General features: G+C 38.1%; 1 protein-coding gene across 6 annotated transcripts in view; it reads left to right on the top strand.

The window, feature by feature from the left end:
* The window catches only part of TERF1 (telomeric repeat binding factor 1), a 35,105-nt gene extending 22,122 nt beyond the window's left edge, over window positions 1–12,983 (top strand). For 4 of the 6 annotated variants that reach the window (XM_082719863.1, XM_082719861.1, XM_082719862.1 and 1 more), the window contains 3 exons: window positions 125–216; window positions 6,728–6,834; window positions 11,859–12,983. In XM_082719863.1, coding sequence (XP_082575989.1) covers window positions 125–216; window positions 6,728–6,834; window positions 11,859–12,035 — 376 coding nt within the window. In that variant the 3' untranslated portion in view covers window positions 12,036–12,983. Of the gene's footprint in view, window positions 1–124; window positions 217–1,635; window positions 1,808–6,727; window positions 6,835–11,858 lie in introns of those variants that run through there. The other 2 variants (XM_082719865.1, XM_082719864.1) reach the window with 2 other exon arrangements.
* Window positions 12,984–21,268: the final 8,285 nt, after the last annotated feature.

Raw genomic sequence — 21,268 nt, 5'->3', positions numbered from 1 at the left:
ACCCGAGGAAACAGGCCAAAGTAGAAGAAGGTCCTGAAATAGAGATTAAGACAAGTCAGCTAGCTTCTTTCATTGCTTTTCTACTCTTTGTGGAACTAATCCCATGCTTTTTTGTTCAATTTAGGTGTCACAAGAAGCTCATTCTATCTAAGTCAAAACACGGAAGCCAACAACAGGATTTTAGAAGGGAAGAAGAAAGAATGGAAATTATTCAAAGTGAGTACTCATAGTACAGTTTTAGAAGTAGAGAATTGATGTGTCCTTGAAAGTGGTCCAGCCCTTGCCCTCCCTACTACAACAGCCAGAAACACTTCAGAAAGCCAAAGCACAAAGGACTAAATGCCATACCTTCATAGAGTTAGAAAGTTATTACTTAGTTTAGAAAGTTAGCTATTCTGATTGCCTAACTTAGAGTACTTATGCTATGATGGTACACTGCTTCTCTACCTTAACTTTATTCAACAACTTGAAATATTTACTTAATCTGAAACATACCATGGTTATCATGATAGTTATGTTCTGTAAAGTTACTGTGGTTGGTGAATACTAAACATTACTGGGGAATTACAGGGTTAGATTCCTTTCAGCCTCTTGTCACCAGTTTTGTCAGCTGATAAATACATACCCTTGTTCAGTGTGTTTCTGTGTTTCTGTTTAAAGATACTAATATATAATGTTGATTCATTAACCTTGAATTTGTGGTCAAGTAGCAGTGTAACTCATGCCTAGATGAAGCTTTCTAACACACATTTTTTTTTTCTGTTGGGAACATTCTAGTGTTCTTTCACTTAGGAACAGCATCTCCACAATACATCTTGGAGCCATTTTAAAAAGCTATAGTACCCCAAAACACAAATTGTTGCATTCAGTAGAATCTAAAAAAGACAGTTATTTATAACATTGCTAAAACATGAAGGCAAAGCATCACTTTGCGTAAGCTTAGCTGGGAGCACACATATCAGGTGAGATAATTTTTTTTACAGCGATCACAAGTAGGCAGAGAGGCAAGCAGAGAGAGAGGGGGAAGCAGGCTCCCTGCTGAGCAGAGAGCCGGATGTGGGGCTCGATCCCAGGACCCTGGGATCATGACCTGAGCCGAAGGCAAGGCTTTAACCCACTGAGCCACCCAGGCGTCCCCTTTTTTATTTGCTCTGTTCATGTCCACCAGTGACCACAAAAGCACAATATACAAAAGTGTATTGATTTTAGAGTACAAATTATTAGCAGGGAAGTAAATTCACAAATACAGAATCTATGAATAATGACGATTGACTATGGAATCTAGCTACCCTCCTTATTGGATTTAGAATTTATTCTTATAAAAGACATTGCTTGATTTAAAAAACACGCAACAATAACCAACAAAAAATCCTTAAAAGTAGTCCATAGGGGCACCTGGGTGGCTGAGACGGTTGGGCACCTGCATTCGGCTCAGATCATGATTCCAGGGTCCTGGAATCTAGCCCCATGTCGGGCTCCCAGCTTAGTGGGGAGTCTGCTTCTGCCTCTGCCTCCCCTTCTTGTGCTCTGTCTCTCTCTCTCTCTCTCAAATGAATAGATTAAAAAATCTTTTAAAAAGTCCATAATTGTTTTAAATTACAAATCTTTAAAAAAATATTTATTTATTTGTCACAGAGAGAGAGAACACGCACAAGCAGAGTGGCAGGCTGAGGCAGAGAGAGAAGCAGGCTCCCTGCTAAGCAAGGAGCCCGATGTGGGACTTGATCTCAGAACCCTGGGATCGTGACTGAGCTGAAGGCAATGGCTTAATCGACTGAGCCACCCAGGCGTCCTTTAAATTACGATTTGATTGTAAGTTTCTCCTTGGTATGTATTCAGTCAGCAAATGTTCACAGAACCTACACTACATTCTAGATACTGTGTGAATGAATGAATGAACAAGTACATGCATGCAAGGATTTTTTTTAAACTTCATTGATCCACACCTAGCAGCTTGTGGTCAATATGAAAATAATAGATGCACCAGCTTGATGACAGGGACATAGTAGGGCTGCAATAAGTATTAATTGAATACATTCATAATTGATGGCTGGTGACAGGGCCAGTATTAACTAGTATTTTTAAATTAAAGCTCTAAAACATTTACATCCATAAATACTGTTGTCTTCATTTTAAAAATGGTAAAGTTAAACTCAAATAACTGCTTCATGTTGTTATTCCAAAATTGTGTCTGCATCTATTACTGCAAAATGGCTAGGAATCATAATTCTAAGCTAAAATAATTTGGGGATTCTGAACTTTTAATTTCATAATACAAAATTCAAAGAAGTAGAAGCACATTTTTTTAGATTCTAAGTAGTTGATTAGTAGTTAAACTCTAAGAACTGTAACCTCATTACAGACTGGTTTGACAGTGACTGTGGATATTGAGCCTAGAAGATCCTGAGTTTTAGTACATTTTTCAACTTTTTGTTAGATGTTAGTAATATATGCGTACACATTTTTTATTTTTTTTTACTTCTAGTTTGCTTAAAAGGTATGCAGTATCCTCTCTCTCCATAGAGGATATTAGTTTGGTTTATGCTGAATTTTTTCAGATTTGTAAAATTGCCATGTACTTTTAAAAAATCAGGTGATTCAGAGAACTTGAAAGAAAGAAAATCAACTAAATTCTTTCTGTGCAGAAAAAACTTACCAGCATTCAGTGAAATGATGTGTAAACTCATTTAATCTTCAACAACCTTACAAGTACCTTTTTTTTAAAAATTCATCCCCATTTTACGGGTGAAGCCACTACAAAAAGAAATTAAGTAAAATATACTTGGTCACAGAAATAGTGAACCAAACTAGAATTTGCAGTTAACCTTCTTGGGGTGCCTGGGTGGCTCAGTGAGTTAAGCAACTGCCTTCGGCTTAGGTCATGATTTCAAGATCCTGGAATCAAGCCCCATGTTGGGGCTCCCTGCTGAGTGGGAGCCTGCTTCTCCACATCTGCTACTCCCCCTACCTGTGCACTCTCTCTCTTTCCCTCTCAAATAAATAAATCTAAAAAAGAAAAAAAAAATTGACCTTTTTTAAGTAAGCTCTATGCCCAACATGGGGCTTGAAGTCACAACCCCAAGATCAAGAGGTTCATGCTCTGCCAGCTGAACTGGCCAGGCAAAATCGGACACTGACTGCAGTGCCTGTGCTTTTAATTGCTGGACTAGACTATGTCAGTGGAAAAATAGTCAAAAATTCAGAAAAATGTGATTAGATTACATGTTACTTTAAAACACATTAACATTTTGAATTTCATGTAAATGCTATTTCATAAGAAGTATTTCAATAATCTGTATGATTCCTCCAAAATGAAGGGATATAGAATTTGAAATGCTTCAAGAGGTTGAATCAGGTTGCCTCTGTAATCTTAAATTTAAATTTTAGACTGTTGAAGGACTTCATCTAAAAAGGGTGGTATTATGGGGCACCTGGGTGGCTCAGTGGGTTAATCCTCTGCCTTCGGCTCAGGTCATGATCTCGGGGTCCTGGGATCGGTCCTGGGATCGGCCCCGCATCGGGCTCTCTGCTCGGCGGGGGGGCCTGCTTCCTCCTCTCTGTCTCCTCTCTGCCTGTGTCTCTGCCTACTTGTGATCTCTGTCAAATAAATAAATAAAATCTTTTTAAAAAATCAAAATAAATAAATAAATAAATAAATAAATAGGGTGGTATTAGCCAGCAACAACAAAAACTTCTCCCACTAATTCCCAGTTTTTCAATTACTTGAAATTAATAATTGAATTGATTTTTAAATTATTTTGTATGAAAAAATTTTGTAGAATTCTCTTCTCTAGCCATAATTTCCAAAGGAGTTTAATCTATTTAAACTGATTTATTGCTGATTACCAATCCTTTGACCATCATGTCCTCATTCTATACCTCTTGTTCTGCTACATTTTTTTAAAAAGATGGGATTATAAGTACTATATTTCTAAATATTTACATCACTGAGAAGCTCTGCTCTTCTTTTTTCTTTTTGGGGTGAGAAAGGGAATTTACTGCCTCGTACTCATAATTTCAGAGGTACGTTAGCTAGCGACAAGTGTGGCTGGCTGGATCCAGCTACTCAAGCATTTTTGTCAGACCTGGTTCCTCTGTGTCCCTCAGCTCCACTTTCCTCTGTGATGGCTTCCCTTCCGGGAAGACTCTCTTCAAGTGGCAACCCCTGACAGATTCTCCTGTCATCACTGAAGTGGAAGATGTTCTTTTCTTTCTCTTTTCTTTTTTTTTTTAAATTGAAGTATAGTTAACACACAATGTTGCGTTAGTTGTGTGTGTTTAGTGTAATAATTGGACAGCTCTATGTATTATGCTGTGCTTACTCCAACGGTAGATACCATCTGTCTCCATACTTCATTATTACAATAAAAAAAAAAAACCACTGACATAGGGACTATGCTGTACCTTGAGTGTGTACTGTTTTTTGCTTAAAGGGAAATTTAGCTAAACGTAATATTCTTCAGAGATACTTTTCTTAAAACTTTGCAGATACCGATCCATTTTTTGACTTTGTAAGTGCTGCTATGGACAAGTCTAATGTCAGCCTTTCTTCTCTCTTTGTATGTGAGTTGCCTATTATTCATAGATTCCCAGATCTTTTTTAATATGTGCATTTAATGCTATAAACTCCCCTTTAATTACTGCTTTAGTTTCATCCCACAGATTTTGAGATGTTGTTTATTCATTTAGTCCAAAATATTTTTTTCATTTCCTTAAGACTTTCTCTCTGACTTCTGGGCTATTTAGAAGTTGTCTGTTTAATTTCTAAATAATTAAGGGTATTTCAGATATCTTTCTTTTAGTGCTTTCCAATTTAATTCTGTTTGGGACTGAGAATATACTTTGTAGGATTCTTTTTTTAATTTAAGATTTGTTTTCTAGTACATGGTAGGGTCTGTGTTGGTGAGTGTTGATGTGCACTTGAATGTGAATTCTGTTGTAAAATATCAGGTCAAGTCGATTCATAGTGCTGTTCAGATTTTGTGTGTGCTTGCCTATTTTTGCCTGTTCGTTCCACCAATTACTGAGAGACAATATTAAAACCTGTAATTACGAATTTTGTTATTAATTATTAATCTGTGCTAATTTGTTAATTTCCTTTTCTGCCTTTTTAGTCTTCTAGCACCTGTTTAAACAATTTGCAGTATGAAAATCTCTGTTTGTAACTAGTGTGGTTTCCATTTTCCTGACTAGAGCCTGACCAGCACATATGGTCTGTTCCTGCAACAATGCCAGATTGTCTAAATCACTGTAGTTTCATAATAACTCAGTATTTGGTTGGGAAATTCCCTTCATTTTACTGTTCTTCAGGAATATCTTGACAGTTCTTGGTGTTTTAATCTTCCATATTGTCAGGGAAAACCTGCTACCACTCCACAGGTGTCAGAAGTAGCCAATACGACTTAACGAGTCAGAGCAAAACAGTTTATTACAGCGCAAGTAGCATGGTATCAGCATAATTGTGCTGGATTCTTTATTCCAAGTCCCACAGGCAGTGCGGTAGGCCCCAGATCAATGCTGTGCAGGCAGATAGGTTGTACTGTAACTGAGAAACTTGGTGCCAGGGGCCTGCCTCTTTTGGAGTAAGCAGCAAATCAGGATTGCAAAATGGGATAGCAAACAGCCAGTCCCCTCCCCACGAGAGGGTAGTTACATGGTGGTCAGGCTTTGGTTCCTTTGACCTACTTGGGTGCCTATTTGACTACAAAACTGTTTAGTATCAGGAAACAAATAAACCTTGTACATTTAGCAAAAACTGCAGGGATGCTCAGGGCTGGTGGTGAACTACTCACAACACATACAATTTTAGAATAATGTTAAGTTCTACAAAAAGCCCTGTTGAAATTTTCATTTGAAAGTGCATTTTAACAGTAAATACTTTTGGAAAGAACAAACACGATTATTATATATTGGTATTAATTATAGAATTTATATTAATTATGTTGTCTTCCTATGCACGAACAGAAGCACATTACTCTATTTAGTTTGTCATATATTTTCTTAAAATGTATAGTGTATATATATATATATACACACACACATATATGATGGAGGTTTTTATTTTACTACATAGAGATCTTGACCACTGCTAGATTTATCCCTAAGAATATTATATATTTTGTTAGTATTGTAAATATTATTTTTGATTGTTTCAAATATTTTAACTATTGCTAATGAACAAATACCGTTGAGCTTTGTTTATTGATCTTCTATCCAGCCATCTAAACTCTTTAATTCTTTTTGTAGATTCTTTAAGATTTTTTATATAAACAGGTTTTTTTTCAGTTAACAGTTCTCTTTTCAGTTACGTATACATCTTGTCTTACTAAACTGACTATAACTAAGAAAGAAGAAATGAAGGAAGGGCTTTAGTTCTTAAACTAGGTTAAATATTCCTTAAATATTATCTTAAGAAAATTTCAACAATCCTTTAAGATAAAATATTATTCCGTTTTTTAACAGATGATGAAAAAGGACAAGTTCTGGGAGGTTGAGATAACTTGTTTAAAGACATAAAAGAATCAGCATTCAATATCCACTATTTTCAGAAACTGATCTTTGCATTGTATTCTGCTGCTTCCAGATTCAAAGGGGAAAAAATTAAGCAGATAGAGTTCTTTTTATTTAAAATAGCTAAGTACTAGATAGAATTTCATGGTAACCTTTAAAAATATCTCCCTTTTTATTTTAATGTGAAGCAATTTTTGATGATTTTTTCTACTTCTAGGTGAAAGAATGAAAAGACTAAGGAGACAAGCTGCTGAAAATAAGAGACGACATGTTTTGAATAGTCAGCCAGGAACTTCTAAAAAACCACAATCTAGGAAAAAACAGGTATTTATTATATTTAAATAAGACTTAATGGACATTAATTCAATTATTTCAAATTATTTCTGCTCAACCATGGAAGATCTTTTTTTTTTTTTTAAAGATTTTATTTATTTATTTGACAGAGAGATCACAAGTAGGGAGAGAGGAAGGGAAGCAGGCTCCCTGCTGAGCAGAGAGCCCAATGCGGGACTCGATCCCAGGACCCTGAGATCATGACCTGAGCCGAAGGCAGCGGCTTAACCCACTGAGCCACCCAGGCGCCCCAACCATGGAAGATCTTGAATGTAAAATGTTTCCACTTCACCATCTTTGATTTTGCCATGTTGGATTAATTGGCCAATCCTAAATTCCAAAAAAAAAAAATACTTCACTTGTATTTTTAAAACAGCCCTAAGTTGGATTTTGATAATGACATTTATTTAGAATTATTGTGATACTATCATAATGATGAGGGAGCAGGAGGCTGGCTGAGGACAAAGCAAAAGCTGGCGCCTTGCACCCCCCCCCCTTCATCCGCACCCCTCCATATGTGTAGCATCCCTCAGGCAGCCCTGACTGCCATGAACAATAAGCAAATAGTTAACTTGCAGAGCTCACAATCCTGCTAGACCGGAGTCTCCCTTGGCTTACAAATGTCCTAAATCTCACTAACAAAGACGATTGATAGCAGGATTGTGACACCCCACCAAAAAGTCTCCCAAAGATCTTAATGTTAATGGCTGGTCTAAAGACAACATTGATCCAGCAGCAAGGGCAAGGCCTCAGGCAGGCCTGGAACATCCTGGCACCTTGTAGGCCCTCTTTAGCATATGAAAACTCCACTGAAACCTCCCTTCCCCTCACCTTCCCCCAACAGCAGGGTACATAACCTGCCATCCCTCACAACCCGGGGCAGCAGCTCTTCCTGCCCACGGGTCCTGTCCCCGTGCTTTAATAAACCACCATTTTGCACCAAAGATGTCTCAAGAATTCTTTCTTGGTCATCGGCTCCGGACCTCAGCCCACCAAACCTCACCTAGGTTCTAGAACTTCATCAATAAGGTCTATTTATCAATGTAAAGTGGGACTTAAATCCACATTATAAGCTTTTATAGTCATATCTTCCTAATCGGGATCCTATTTATTTATTTATTTTTAAAAAGATTTTATTTATTTATTTGACATAGAGAGAAATCACAAGCAGGCAGAGAGAGAGGGGGAAGCAGGCTCCCTGCCAAGCAGAGAGCCCATGCAGGGCTTGATCCCAAGACCTTGAGATCATGACCCGAGCCGAAGGCAGGGGCTTAACCCACTGAGCTATCTGGGCGTCCCTGGGGATCCAATTTAAATATGGTCCTTCTGTGCTTTAAAAAAAGAAGAAACCATTTGAAAGGGAATTTTTCTATTCAGAAAGTTAAGATGGGTCAATTTTAGGACTCACTTCATTTCTGCACTCAGTGATTATAGTCCTATGCCGTCTGTCCAGTGCCTCAAACCATTGTTCCTTGTATTTTATCTGATTTTCTAGTTTTTTTTATAGCAAGTGAATAAATCTAGTCCTTTTTATCATAGCTAGAAGTTGAAGGTGATCTAGTACTTTTTTCTTATTCTCCTTTATTTAAATGAGATTTTCTTTTACCCCTTTGAAAAGCTATTTGTTAATAGTTCATGTTGAGACACAGGCTAGGGTCAAATTCCAGGTTACTGGGACTATCTTTTGTGTCTGAAGTGAACATAGCAAGCAATTCCTACTTCATGAGCTTTTGTATTGTATCAGATATCATCTGTGCACTCTATTAAAGGTAATTCATTCATATTTGAACAAGAAAAACTGTCATATATATGAAATTTGCATGAACCAAGGACTACTTTTTAAAATTGAACAAAACTGTAGCAGCTTCTTACACAACAGAAATTCTTAACTTGGGGACTATAAAAGTGATATTTTAAGGTTAGTGTAAGTGGCCTCTGAAATGTTATGTGAGGTTGTGTATGTCTTCACTGGTCTGTGAAATGGATCCATAGGTTTTATTATTCTCAAAGATTTATGTGACCCCAAAGATTAATAACCCACTGCTGAAGTACTTTTAATCAGTAAATCCATCTCTCTCTTTTTTAAACTCCTCACCCACACACGGAAAATTTACATCTCCTTTGATTTTGCATCAGTGTCAAGCAGTGAATTGAAATTTGTAGGAGTGGTGACTGATGAGAGAAGTGGCTGGGCTGGTCACCGCAGACTGCCACTGGAGGATGTCCTCTTGGTCTTTGTCTAGAGATCAGTTAGCCATTCGCACCATGCACTCAAGACAGCCCGGTTGCCAAGACATGGCACCTCAGACAAACTTCTGCAAGGGGTTTAATTATGGTCAGTGCCAGTTTTATGGCATTGAGCTGTACACGAGAGTTTTCATCTCAGGTTTGTCTTCTTGAAGCTACCTTGAGTTCTTTTTAATAGTGCATCAGACAACTGAGTTCAAATTTTTTAATTGTAGTGAAATATATGTAACAAAATTTACACTTAACTGTATTAAAGTGTATATAGTTCAGTGGCATTAAACACATTCATATTGTTTTGCCATTATCATCATCCATCCACAGAACACTTTCAACTTGAAAAACAAAAGCTATATCCATTAGGGGCACCTGGGTGGCTCAGTCATTAAGCATCTGCCTTCGGCTCAGGTCATGATCCCAGGGTGCTGGGATTGAGTTCCCATGGGGCTCCCTGCTTGGCGTCCCTCTCCCGCTCCCACTGCTTGTGTTCCTTCTCTCACTGTGTCTCTGTGTCAAATAAATAAATAAAATCTTTAAAAAAAAAAACCAGAAAACAAAGCTATAGTCATTAAACACTGACTCCCTCTTAGCCCCTCTCCCATGCCTCTGGCAACCACCATTCTACTTTCTGTCTCCAAGTTTGACTGTTTTATGTACCTCTCCTGCAAGTGGAATCCTGCAATAATGTCCTTTAGTGTTTGACTTCCTTCATTTAGCGTAATGTCCTCAGGTTTCATCCATGTTACCGTATGTGTCACAATTAACTTACTTTTTAAGGATAAATGATAGCACTATATTTATATACCACATTTTGTTTATCCATCCATCCATCAGCAGATAACTTGGATTGCTTCCAACTTTTGCCTCCTTACGCTGTTACCAACATGTGTGTACAGATTTCTCTTCAAGTCCCTGTTTTCAGTTCTTCTAGAATATACCACAAGTAGAATTACCAGATCACATAATAATTTTATTTAATTTTTTTTGAGGAACTACCATTCTGCTTTCCACAGTGGTCACAAGTTTTTCATTTCTTCCCACAGTGCGTAAGAGTTACAATTTCCCCACAGCCTTACCAATACTTAGTATTTTTCTGTGGTATTTGTTTTTTTGTTTTTTGGGGGGGGGGGTGATGATAGATGTGAAAATGGGTGTGAGGTAGTGTTTTGTGGTTTTGATTTGCATTTCCCTAATGGTTAGTGATGTTAAGCATCTTTTCATTTACTTATTGGCCATTTGTGGATCTTTGGAGAAATGTCTGTAAAGTTCTTTGCTCCTTTTTAAACTTTTTTATAGCTTTGTAACATAATAACAAAATTTTTCTTAATCCTTCTTAAGTGTATGGTTCAGTGGCATTAAATGCATTCACATTGTTTATGCAACCAGTTTCTGACTTTTTCATATTGTGAATCTAAAACTCTACCCATTAAACATTCTCATTCTCCCTTCTTCCCATCCCCTGGAATCCACTATTTTACTTTGTTTCTGTGAGTTTGACTATTCTAGATACCTCATGTAAGCGAAATCCTTACACTGTCTTTTCATGACTTGATGAATGGATTTTTAAAGAAAATAGGAAATTCAGCTGGGGAAATTAATCCGTCTTGACACAGTACATAATCACTCAGATAGTCATTTGCTCCTTAAGCATGTCAGCAAAAGGGGTAGGTTAGTTGGTCACTTGTAGCAAAAGCCAGCTATCAATAATTTTTTTCCTATGTATGGTACTAATTTGATTTTTAAAAAATTTTTAGCCATTTTCTCCAAAAGAAAACAGTATGTTTTGAATTAATCTTTTTTAGTTGCATTTTTAAGAATTTGTTTTTGGGAAAATTTGAGGTTTATGGCTGTGTATACTTTACCTAACATAGACCTGGGTTTTTTCTGGGTTCATTAGTAAAATAATAAATATTTAAATATTAAAAATTAAAATGAAATATTAAGTATTAAATATTCATAAGTTCTATTTAGAGTTACATGGGAAGTACTAGTACTAAGCAGTACTAGTCTGGGGATGCCTGGGTGGCTCAATCAGTTGAGCGTCTGACTCTTGGTTTTGGTTCAGGTCATGAACTCAGGGTTGTGGGATCCAGATGAGCTCTGGGTTGGGCTCCCTGCTCAGCGGGGAGTCTGCTTCTCTCCCTCTGCCTCTTCTTGTGAGCATGTACTCTATCCATCTCTCTCTTTCTCTTTCTTTCCAGAATTAATAAATCTTTTTTTAAAAGGGCGAAGAGAGAATAGCAGTTTGATAACAATTGTAGGAAAGCATGGCAGGAGACAATGTAGGCTTAAAGTCTGATGAATTGGGTTGGATTAGCTCTGTCACTCTGTAGCTATCTGATCTGGAGCAGCTGAGCTATTCTGTGCTTATGTGAAATGAACAGTAATAGTAAGGACCCTGAGAAATCTTATAAACATAAGCTCTTGCAGAAATCTAAGAAATACATATGCAAGTTCTTCCATCCTTAAGAAACTAATATTTTTTTTATTAAAAACAGTTGGATTGGGGCACCTGGGTGGCTCAGTCGATTAGGTGTCTGCCTTTGGTTCGGGTCATGATCGCAGGGTCCTAGGATCAAGCCCAGCATTGGGCTCCTTCCTCAGCAGGAATCTGCTTCTCTTTCTCCCTCTGCCTGCCACTCGCCTTGATTGTGCTCACTCTCTCAGTCAAATAAATAAATAAAATGTTAAAAAAAAAAAGTTGGATTTATAGTAAGTATGTTTTTTAAAGAATTGTTTCTGTGAATAACTGTTCTGCATTTTATCAAAAGGCATGGCTTTGGGAAGAAGACAAGAATCTGAGATCCGGTGTGAGGAAATACGGAGAAGGAAACTGGTCTAAAATATTATTACATTATAAGTTCAACAACCGAACAGGCGTCATGTTGAAAGACAGATGGAGGACTATGAAGAAGCTAAAACTCATTTGCTCAGACAGTGAAGACTAAATGTTTTTGTAAAAGCTTGGTAAAAGGACAGTTAAATATTTTGGTCACTGCCTTTTGTTTGAAAGTTGGTGGTCATTGATGTATCTTAAAATTTTTGTCTAAAGCATTAACTTATGCTATAAGAGTAAGGTGAAATGCCATCATTGCATTCTTTAAGAATCTTTTTCCTTTAATGAAATATAAATTTATTGAACCCTGGTGCTTTCAGTAACCCTGTCCTCAAATCCTATTCCTATTAAAAGAAAGTTGAAAAAATATATTTATTCCCATTAACCTATTCTGTGTTTGTAGGCTCACTTCAACTTTGTAACACACATTCAAGTGAAGTTTCTCTACAACTTGATTTAGGGCCTTAATATATTAGTTACTAATACATTTGTATATAGAATGATGCCTGTACAAAAGTAATCCATGAGTTGTAACATACTTAAATTTTCCTTTCAGTTGTTTCATATAGAGGAGGTAACTTAAAAATAGTAATACCCATAGGAGGAAAAGGTTTGTACTATTATCAAGAACAGCTTCATGTCTCATTAGGTACATTTAACTTTGTCCCAGTGTTAAAACTTTGGTAAACATGGTTTTAAATCTGCTTTTAACCTGGTGTCATAAATGCCAGTTTCATTGACTTTTTTTTCTGTATTTTCATTTAATACATCAGTATTGGGCCTAAGTGGTATTCTATAAATGCTTAAATTAGTATTACCCATGATCATTTTAATGTCTGTGGTAATTGCTAAATAAACAAGGTCATCCATAATATACTGAACAGTTTTGAGTTTTCACAGCATTTTACTCTTCAGAGAATTTAGTCACAAGTGAAGAATTAGCATTTTGAGTTACATGTGTTTTATTTAATGAATGGAAATACTGAAGTACTGGTGTACACAGTTAAATGGTAGTATTTAATAATTTAAATTTCATTTCTTATTAAAGTTGCATACATTACTTTCCTGTTGTTCCTGAAGTTATGTCTTTATGCATATAGTAAACAGAAATGTTGATAATTACTGTATACTTCCTGATTCCATCTATCCCATTACCACTAGTTACTGTCAGTGTTTATTACAGACATGTTGATGGTAGTGCCAAAGTTAGCGACGTGAGCCAAGATGGACCCGTAAGTAAACCTCATTCCAAACATACCATAAATCATCAAATCCTAAGTTTCCACAAAATGTGAGATGCTCAATTATTTTATGTGCTCCTAAAAAAGATTAGAGTAATTACACTGTAGTGTGGTGCTTTCTTGAGAATTTTATTTTAGTTCTTAGAAGAGCTATTTTAGATTTATTTAAAAATAAATCTCTATCACATAATTTATGGATGCATAAAAAGGAGACACAAAATAAGTTCAATAATGTGTTTCTAAAACTACCTCCTATTAAGTCTGAAATCTTCTGAATTTTTTAATCAAAATTTTTGAGATAATTATAGATTCATATGCAGTTGCTAAGAAATGATGCAGAGAGATTCTTTATACTTTTTTCTCTCTGGTTTTTCTTCCCCTTAGTGTTCATAAAACTACAGCATACCGCCATGCACATTTTCCTAGTTTTACTTGTATGGTAGGTGTGTATTTAGTTCTAAATAATTTATCACTTGTGTAGGTTCACGTATTCACCAGCATAGGCGAGACCCGAGCAGCTCCCAGCACCATAAGGATTCCTCCTGTTGCTGCTCCTCTCCCTCTTGCATCGTTCCTCCAACCCCTGGCAGGCACTCATCTGTCCTCCATTTCTAAAATGTCATATTTTTAAAAGTGACAGTGACATCACCAAAAATGGTGGGGTGGGGAGCTCCCAAGGCTTTTCCCTTGACTCAGACAACTATTAAACTGACAAAAACTGTTAAAATCTAATTTTTGAAACTCTGGGTTATAATCAAAACCTAAAACAACTGGAGCAATGCCTAATAAAGAGACACTAAGTTTTGTAAGAAATTCTTGGTATGGCTTGATGGTGCCAAAGGGGACACTTTGTTCTTGCCTTGTTTTGACCTGTCTGACATTTCCCTGAGGGTCAAATTCAGAAATTGGCCCTTGTTTTTCACCCTCTGAGCTCTCAGGCTTTAAAAACTATGACCTAGGGGCACCTGAGTGGCTCAGTGGGTTAAGCCTCTACCTTCGGCTCAAGTCATGATCTCGGGTTCCTGGGATCGAGCCCCACTCGAGCTCTCTGCTCATCGGGGAGCCTTCTTTCCCCTTTCTCTCTGCCTGCTTGAGATCTCTGTCAAATAAATAAATAAAATCTTGAAAAAAATTTAACACCAAACAAAACCCCTGTGACCTACAGCTGCCTAGTGTCAGAGGTGCCACACAAACCTGAAGTCTGCGGAAGAAGGTACATGGGGTGGTGAGGGAGGGGGCAGTGAAGGGGCTTTGAAGCACTGGAGTAAATTAGGGAATCTGGAAGGCAGCCGGATGCCCAGGACTGCCCAGTCTATGGAAAGACTTGGGAGGACCCTAGGTCTCTACCTCTGGTCTTTGAGCTTCATATGTACAGGAGGTGAAGGATAAGGCAGGATTGTCAGTGATCCAGATACCTGTTGAATGAGCCCCAGCTCATCTGTTAAGGCCAGGAGAATATCTTGATTTTCTTTTTGACTTGAGACACTTAAGGAAATCAAATGAAATAACTACTTGGCCTTTTTCCTTTGAATTAATGAGTGTAGCTATAGTTTGTTCGTGTATATAGTAATATCTGTTTGTACTACATTTATTACATTGTTGAGCATTTGAGTTGTGGAAATAAAAACTCAGAAGTGAGAACAAGACAGGCTGTTCACTCAGCTTGCTGTAGCAAGGGAGTCAGCCACGACTACCTGGGATGTGCAGAGATACAGAAGTTTGTAAGGGGAAGGCTTTCAGGTGACAAAGCCGCAGGCATGCTCTGGTTGGAGGTCATTGGCATGAGGAAGCTGGAGCAGCAGGCATCTTATGTGATTGTTGGGGGGAAAATATTTGGCTTTCTCTGCTTGGTCCTGAGTTTGGACAAAAAAATCAGGATGTTGGCAGTCATCAACCGAGTCTCCACCATTCTGAGTGGTTGCTGCAGGGTCACATTTGGTGACCTAAACTTGTTGCCACAAAAGTTGTGGGTCAGAGTTTGTTGTCCTACAAGGTCTCCCCATTGTCCATTTTCATATTCCGTCTCAGAGTTGTTTCAGTTTATTGCTGCAAGTCTTTTCCAAATTACATGAAGTCTTATATTAGGAATAATATTGACTCTTAAATAAATGGAAAGGCTAGGTATGATACTTAATCCCTAAAGCAACCATTTTAAAGAACACATATCTACCAACAGATAAATTAAAAATAGAATATTAAAAATTACTCAGATAATCCAAAAGAAAGTGAAAGGGAAAACAGGAAGCAAAAACAAGCCACAGGGACAAACAAAAATTGGTACACTGGAATCCAACCACATCAATAATTACATTAAATGTCAGTGGTCTGAGCCAGGAGTTGGCAAGCTTTCCGTATAAAGGGCCAGAAAAAATATTTTAGGCTTTGTGGGTAGAACAGTGTGTCGAGTCTGCTTGGAATTAGCCATACACGTAGGTAATAAATGAGTGGCTGTGGCTGTGTTCCAATAAACTTATATTTACAAAGACAAGCAGCAAGATTTAGCTTGCAGGCTATAGTTTGCTGGCCCTGGCCTTTGAATTCTTAAATTTTGTTTTCTTTAAAATATGTAGGACTTTGGGGCGCCTGGGTGGCTCAGTGGGTTAAGCCTCTGCCTTGGGCTCTGATCGTGATCTCAGGGTCCTGGGATTGAGCCCTGCATCGGGCTCTCTGCTCAGCGGGAAGCCTGCTTCCCCCTCCCTCTCTGCTTGCCTCTCTGCCTACTTGTGATCTCTGTCTGTCAAATAAATAAATAAAATCTTTGAAAAAGAAATAAATAAATACGTAGGACTTTGTTCTGGTAAGCAGTTACTTCTGAAACTGGGAATGTCTTTCAGTTCCTATTTTTTTCTTCCAGATTTGGCAATTTCCAAGTTTGGAACCACTTTTAAAGTAAATCAACAGTGTAGGGTTTCTGAAGACCAGCCTGGTGATGAGAATATGGGGTGCAGATTCACAAGACAGCAGACTGTGGTGACAGCCTTAATTAGGCCAAAGTAATGGGCTCCCACAATTCCTTAGAGAAAAGGGGACCATTTTTTATTTATTTCCAGTCAGTCTTCCTCTAAGAATAGAGTCTTGTGGCATCCTTGTTTAATCATACCCCACTTTAGTCTGGCCTTGGGCTTTGCATTCTGCCCCTGTTGCTGAGGAAGAGAAGATAAAGGAAGTACTGTGAACGGGCACCCCTTGCCTCTGCTGAGTGGTGGAGCACAGTCTGCTGGAGGTGAAGAGACTGGCAGGGGCTACGGGTGGTGCTGGTCTGGAAAAGCAGCCCACCCAACATTCCTGGGTGGTGTGGGGACAATGGAGCGGGGGCCGGAGGGTGCGGCTGGAGCTCATCCACACGGCTCCCACACTGTTTAACTACGGAAGGGAGTGGGCTTGCCGTCAACATCACTGGAGTCACTCCAGTGCCCTCTCTTGATAAAGCGTAGCTGTTAGGTCAAGAGACGTGTGTGCAGTTCTAGCTCCAGGATCACAAACCTCAGGGCACAGAAAGGGGTTTGCTGCTGAGAGCCAAAAAAATTGCTTCTGTTTTTTGTTTTGTTTTACTTAACAGTTCCCCACCACGTAACACTTTCATATGTCAAAATACTTTAATATGAAAGTAAGCCTTCATTTAAACCTATCCTGTGTTGAGAGAGCAAAAATAAAAAGACAATTTGACATAAGGAATGTGATGGTTTATATAATCTACACTTCTCAAAGGAAAAGAATCCTTTTTCGGTGTCTTTGTTTTTTACAAGAAAATTATTTAAAGAAAAGAATGTTTTCCCTTTCCACTTGAGTCCTTGAAGAGCTCACATCTGTCTTTGTCTTTATAAGTCTGTGAGCACTTTGGTTTGCATGAATTATAAGTCTTGCAAAACCCTGATGAGGGGTCGGAACAGTGTTAATAATTACATGTCAGAGATGAGGAATCAAGCTTCATTTTTTCTGACTTGCATTGGCAGAATCGCATTGGTGACACAACTTTTATTTTTTCTTTATCAGAAAAAAGGGCAGAATTCTCTTCCTTTAGTCCAAGAATGTTGATGTCTCTCATAAAAAAGCCCAGCTCAGTATTCTCAATTCCAGTGGAACTTGGCAGCTGCAGCAGCAAGTAAAATATACAAAAATTCTTCAAAATACACCTGTAATTGAAGTGTATTTTTCACTGTCAAGTATTTTTTTTTAATGATTTCAGAGATGCTTTTCTAAGTCTAATTCTAAGGCTTTCTACCACTACTAAGTGGTTAAAAACAACTAACAACTTTGAGGAGTTGCTATCCAAATGAATCTCACAATGAGCCCTTTTGCTTATGCTTCTGTATCTTGATTCCTTCGGCGTGGCTGTTGCTATCACCATTACTCCCCGGACAGGACACAGGAGACATTTCACTCCCCTCCGGTGCCCCTTCCCTAAACTCAGCACTTCGTTCTTCCCAGCCCTCCTATCACCATTACATTGCTAAGAGGTTCTGTTTGTTTGGATTGGTTTGGTTCATTTTTAGCATTCAATCTAATAGTGAAATATTTTGTGCTTTAGATATGGAGTCATTCTAAAAAATCAGAAGCCAATAAGCCTGTATTATGACTATATTATTCACATTGATCTTCAAAATGTGACTAACTCAAAAAATGTAATCTTGTATCATGAATTCTTGCAACTCAAAGAAGTGTCAAGCTAAATTGTGTTCTCTTTCTCTTTCTCTCATTGTGTCCCCCTATCCATTCCCCCTACCCTAGTAGCTCCAAACCATGCCACATTTTAACCATATTTTCGTTTTCAGTTTTTTCTTAGAATTTTTATTGCCATTTTTACTAAAGTAATCCATGTTCACAGTTTTAAAAGTAAAATTGTTCTACATGGCTAAAATGGAAAACATTTCTGGGGCGCCTGGGTGGCTCAGTGGGTTAAAGCCTCTGCCTTCAGCTCAGGTCATGATCCCAGGATCCTGGGATCAAGCCCCACATCGCATGGGGCTCTCTGCTCAGCAGGGAGCCTGCTTCCTCCTCCCTGTCTGCTTTTCTGCCTACTTGTGATCTCTGTCAGGTAAATAAATAGGATCTTAAAAAATAAAATTAAAATAAAATAAAATAAAATGGAAAACATTTCTTCCCTTCCACTGCCTTTCAGTTCTCCCTAAAGGTGATCATTTTGAATTCTTTCAACTCTTTTTTCTCAAGTATTGATTTTTTATATTTAATAAAAATATGCTCGCACTGCTGTTTATTTTCTAGTTCAAGGTATTAGTTTATTGAACCCCACCCCACCCCCACCCCCCTGCTATATAGGGAGAGGTTTTAGGTCTCTTGCATGCTTTGCCCCCAAGCCCCAGCAAACACACACATTGTACCATGCATATGCTTCTCCTCCCCAGTTCTTCCAGAGTACCTATATCCATTTTTGGTTAAATCAGTAATCAGTGTTTGTATTATTATACTACTTCCCTGTTATTTACACCCGAGCTGTGTGTACCCATCATTTACCATCTCCAAATTCTCTGACCCAACTGTGAAAAATCTCTGAATACACTGAAATATGTCAGATATTCTGTCGATTTGTTTTCTTAGTGACTCTCGTGGGTCTGGCTGCCCTCCAGGCCTGCTGTACAGCTGTCGAGCTCACATGTCCCTTTAGCTTTGCCCTGGGGATCCCAGTCATCTGTCCTGCATTGGATTTCATACTTCCTGTACCCTCTCCTGGTTTACGCTCTCGTTTAAGTAGAGCCTCTCTTCCTGTACCTTCTCAAGAAAAGCAAAGAATGAAAAACTATTATATCTTGCAGGTTTGACAATATTCTTATTCTATCCTTGTATTTGACTAATAATTTTATTGGATATAGAATTTTAATTTGGGAGATATTTCCTCAGAATTTCAAAGGCATTGCTTTCTTGTCTTTAGGGTTGAATGTTGCTTCAGATGGTCTGCTAACCATTGTGGTTACTGATCCTTTGCTTGTGACCTACATTTTTCTCTCTGGAAGCTTTTAGATTCTTTATGAGTCCATTGATCTAGAATTTCATGGCAATGTGCTTTAATGAGAATCTTTTTTCTTTTTATTTAAACTAATGAGACAGACACTCCGTAGCCTTGGCAATGGATATACTAAGTTCTAGAAACTACTTTATTATTCTTGAGTAATCTCCCTCCCAGTTTCTTTGTACTCTCTCTCTAGAACTCCCATTATCCAGATGCTAGATCTCTTTGATCTAATTTTTTTATCTTTTGTCTCCTAATTGCTGTGTTTAATTTTTTTACTTTCTGGGGAAAATGTTGCTTAACTTCCAAATGTTACAGCATTTATATATCTATTATCAATCTTCATAATATCCAAGAGATTTTAATTCTCCTATTTAAAAATTTAATGTTTCCTTCTCTGGGCATCCTGTTCTTACTTCATGATTGATATTATTTCATCTCTTTTGATCCTGGCATTGTTTACTGCCCCTAAATTTTATTATATTGCTTGCTTTTTTTTTCTATTTAATTTTGGTTTCTGTGTTTGTTAGTGGTTTTCCTCAAATGTCTTCTTGTCCTGGGCTGTTCATTTACATTTATGAGGGAGAATGAAAAAGTTGATAGGAAGCTGATGGGTGCTCCCATGTCACGATTAAGGCGTCCTGTTTAGCGATGGGACAGGAACTTGGCTGTTCGAGCTGTCACTACCTGCAGTCATTTCTCTTGGATGATGGATTTCCTCAGAGGGGAATGCAACTGCCGTAAGCGGATGGGAGTGGGAGTGCAGTGGGGGGAGGGTACACTAGTTGCAGTATTCTCAGAGCACGTGGAGAACAGACCCAGGGGTCACCATTCAGGATGGGGACTTACTCAGTTTCCGTTCTCAGTTGCTGTCTCTGGCGCTTCCAATCTGGAGTCCCTCCCAAGAGTAGACCTGTCAGGCTGTTGCCTGGCTGCAGAGAATTTAAGACCGTTTCTTATACCAACTGTCAACCTTTCCATTAAAAGAACTCTATGGAACCTTTCCAAGGTGCTGTAAATCACCTTGCTCATCCAGATTCACTCCAGTAGGCATTTGGCTTCTCTCATCTTAGTCATCTGCTTTTCTGGTCCCGAAGTCTGGTGACCGTCCCTTTCTGCTATCTTTGTCTCTCTCAATTCTCTTATCGTCACTTTTTTTTTTTTTTTTTTTTTTTGGCCTTTAAAAAAATATTCTTTAAGTTTATTAGGAATTGGGAGGCAAAAGTATGTTCAACCTGCTATGTCTAAATGAAAACAACAACAACAACAACAAAAAACCCAAAACCCTGTTTAGGACCTTCATAAGGCTTCTGGGTCCTTGTGCCTCTGAAAGTCTGTATCTTGCATTCACACTTTATTAGTAGTTTGGCTGACAGAAAATTCTAGCTTCAAAATTATTTTCCCTCAGTGCTTGGAGGCCTTATTCCATTAGACCTCAAGCATCAAAGGACACTGATGAGAACACTGCTGTCTTCCCATGAAAATTCTTGTTCCTTTGTAGGTAATCTGTGTTTTTTCTTTCCGGAAGGTTTCATAGTCTTTATCCTTGATTTTAAATTTCACAAATTTGTCCCTAGTGGTAGGATGTTTAAAATTCATCTTGTTTGTTGCTCAGTGGGACCTCTCCACCCCAGGAAGAATGGCTCTCACCTCTGTTTCTACCTTCTTGTCTGCATGTTTTAAAGGGTATACTCTTTCCATTTTGGTTTATCCATCAGGAGTAGCCAATTTACTTGCAATCATCAAAAAAATTCCTCAAAATCTCTGATTTGGGACTGATTCCTGCCACCACCAATTCTGACCTCCTCATCTGGGTTACGGACTTCTCTGCTGTGAATCCTGCAATCTCAGTGGGATTAAGAGGAGGAGAGAGAGTAAATGTTATCCACTTGTCACTAGCTTGAAGGGCTCACCTGTCTTTCAATATTCCCACCACCCGATTACTTATACCTCAGAATGTCCAGGTCTTTATTTTCTAAGTCAACTTGACTTATTTATATGAATATTCACTAGAATATTCTTAGAGAATAGAAACAGTTTTATTTTGTATCATGTTTATGCATAACCAGGAAAGATGGCTACATTATTGCTGTTGATATTTATGGTTAATTACAGCATTCAAAAACATCCCAAGAAAGA

This window comes from Mustela nivalis (genome assembly GCF_964662115.1).
Source record: "Mustela nivalis genome assembly, chromosome: 2".
In the NCBI taxonomy this organism is placed as follows: Eukaryota; Metazoa; Chordata; class Mammalia; order Carnivora; family Mustelidae; genus Mustela; species Mustela nivalis.
This window is presented reverse-complemented; position numbering and strand designations above follow the sequence as displayed.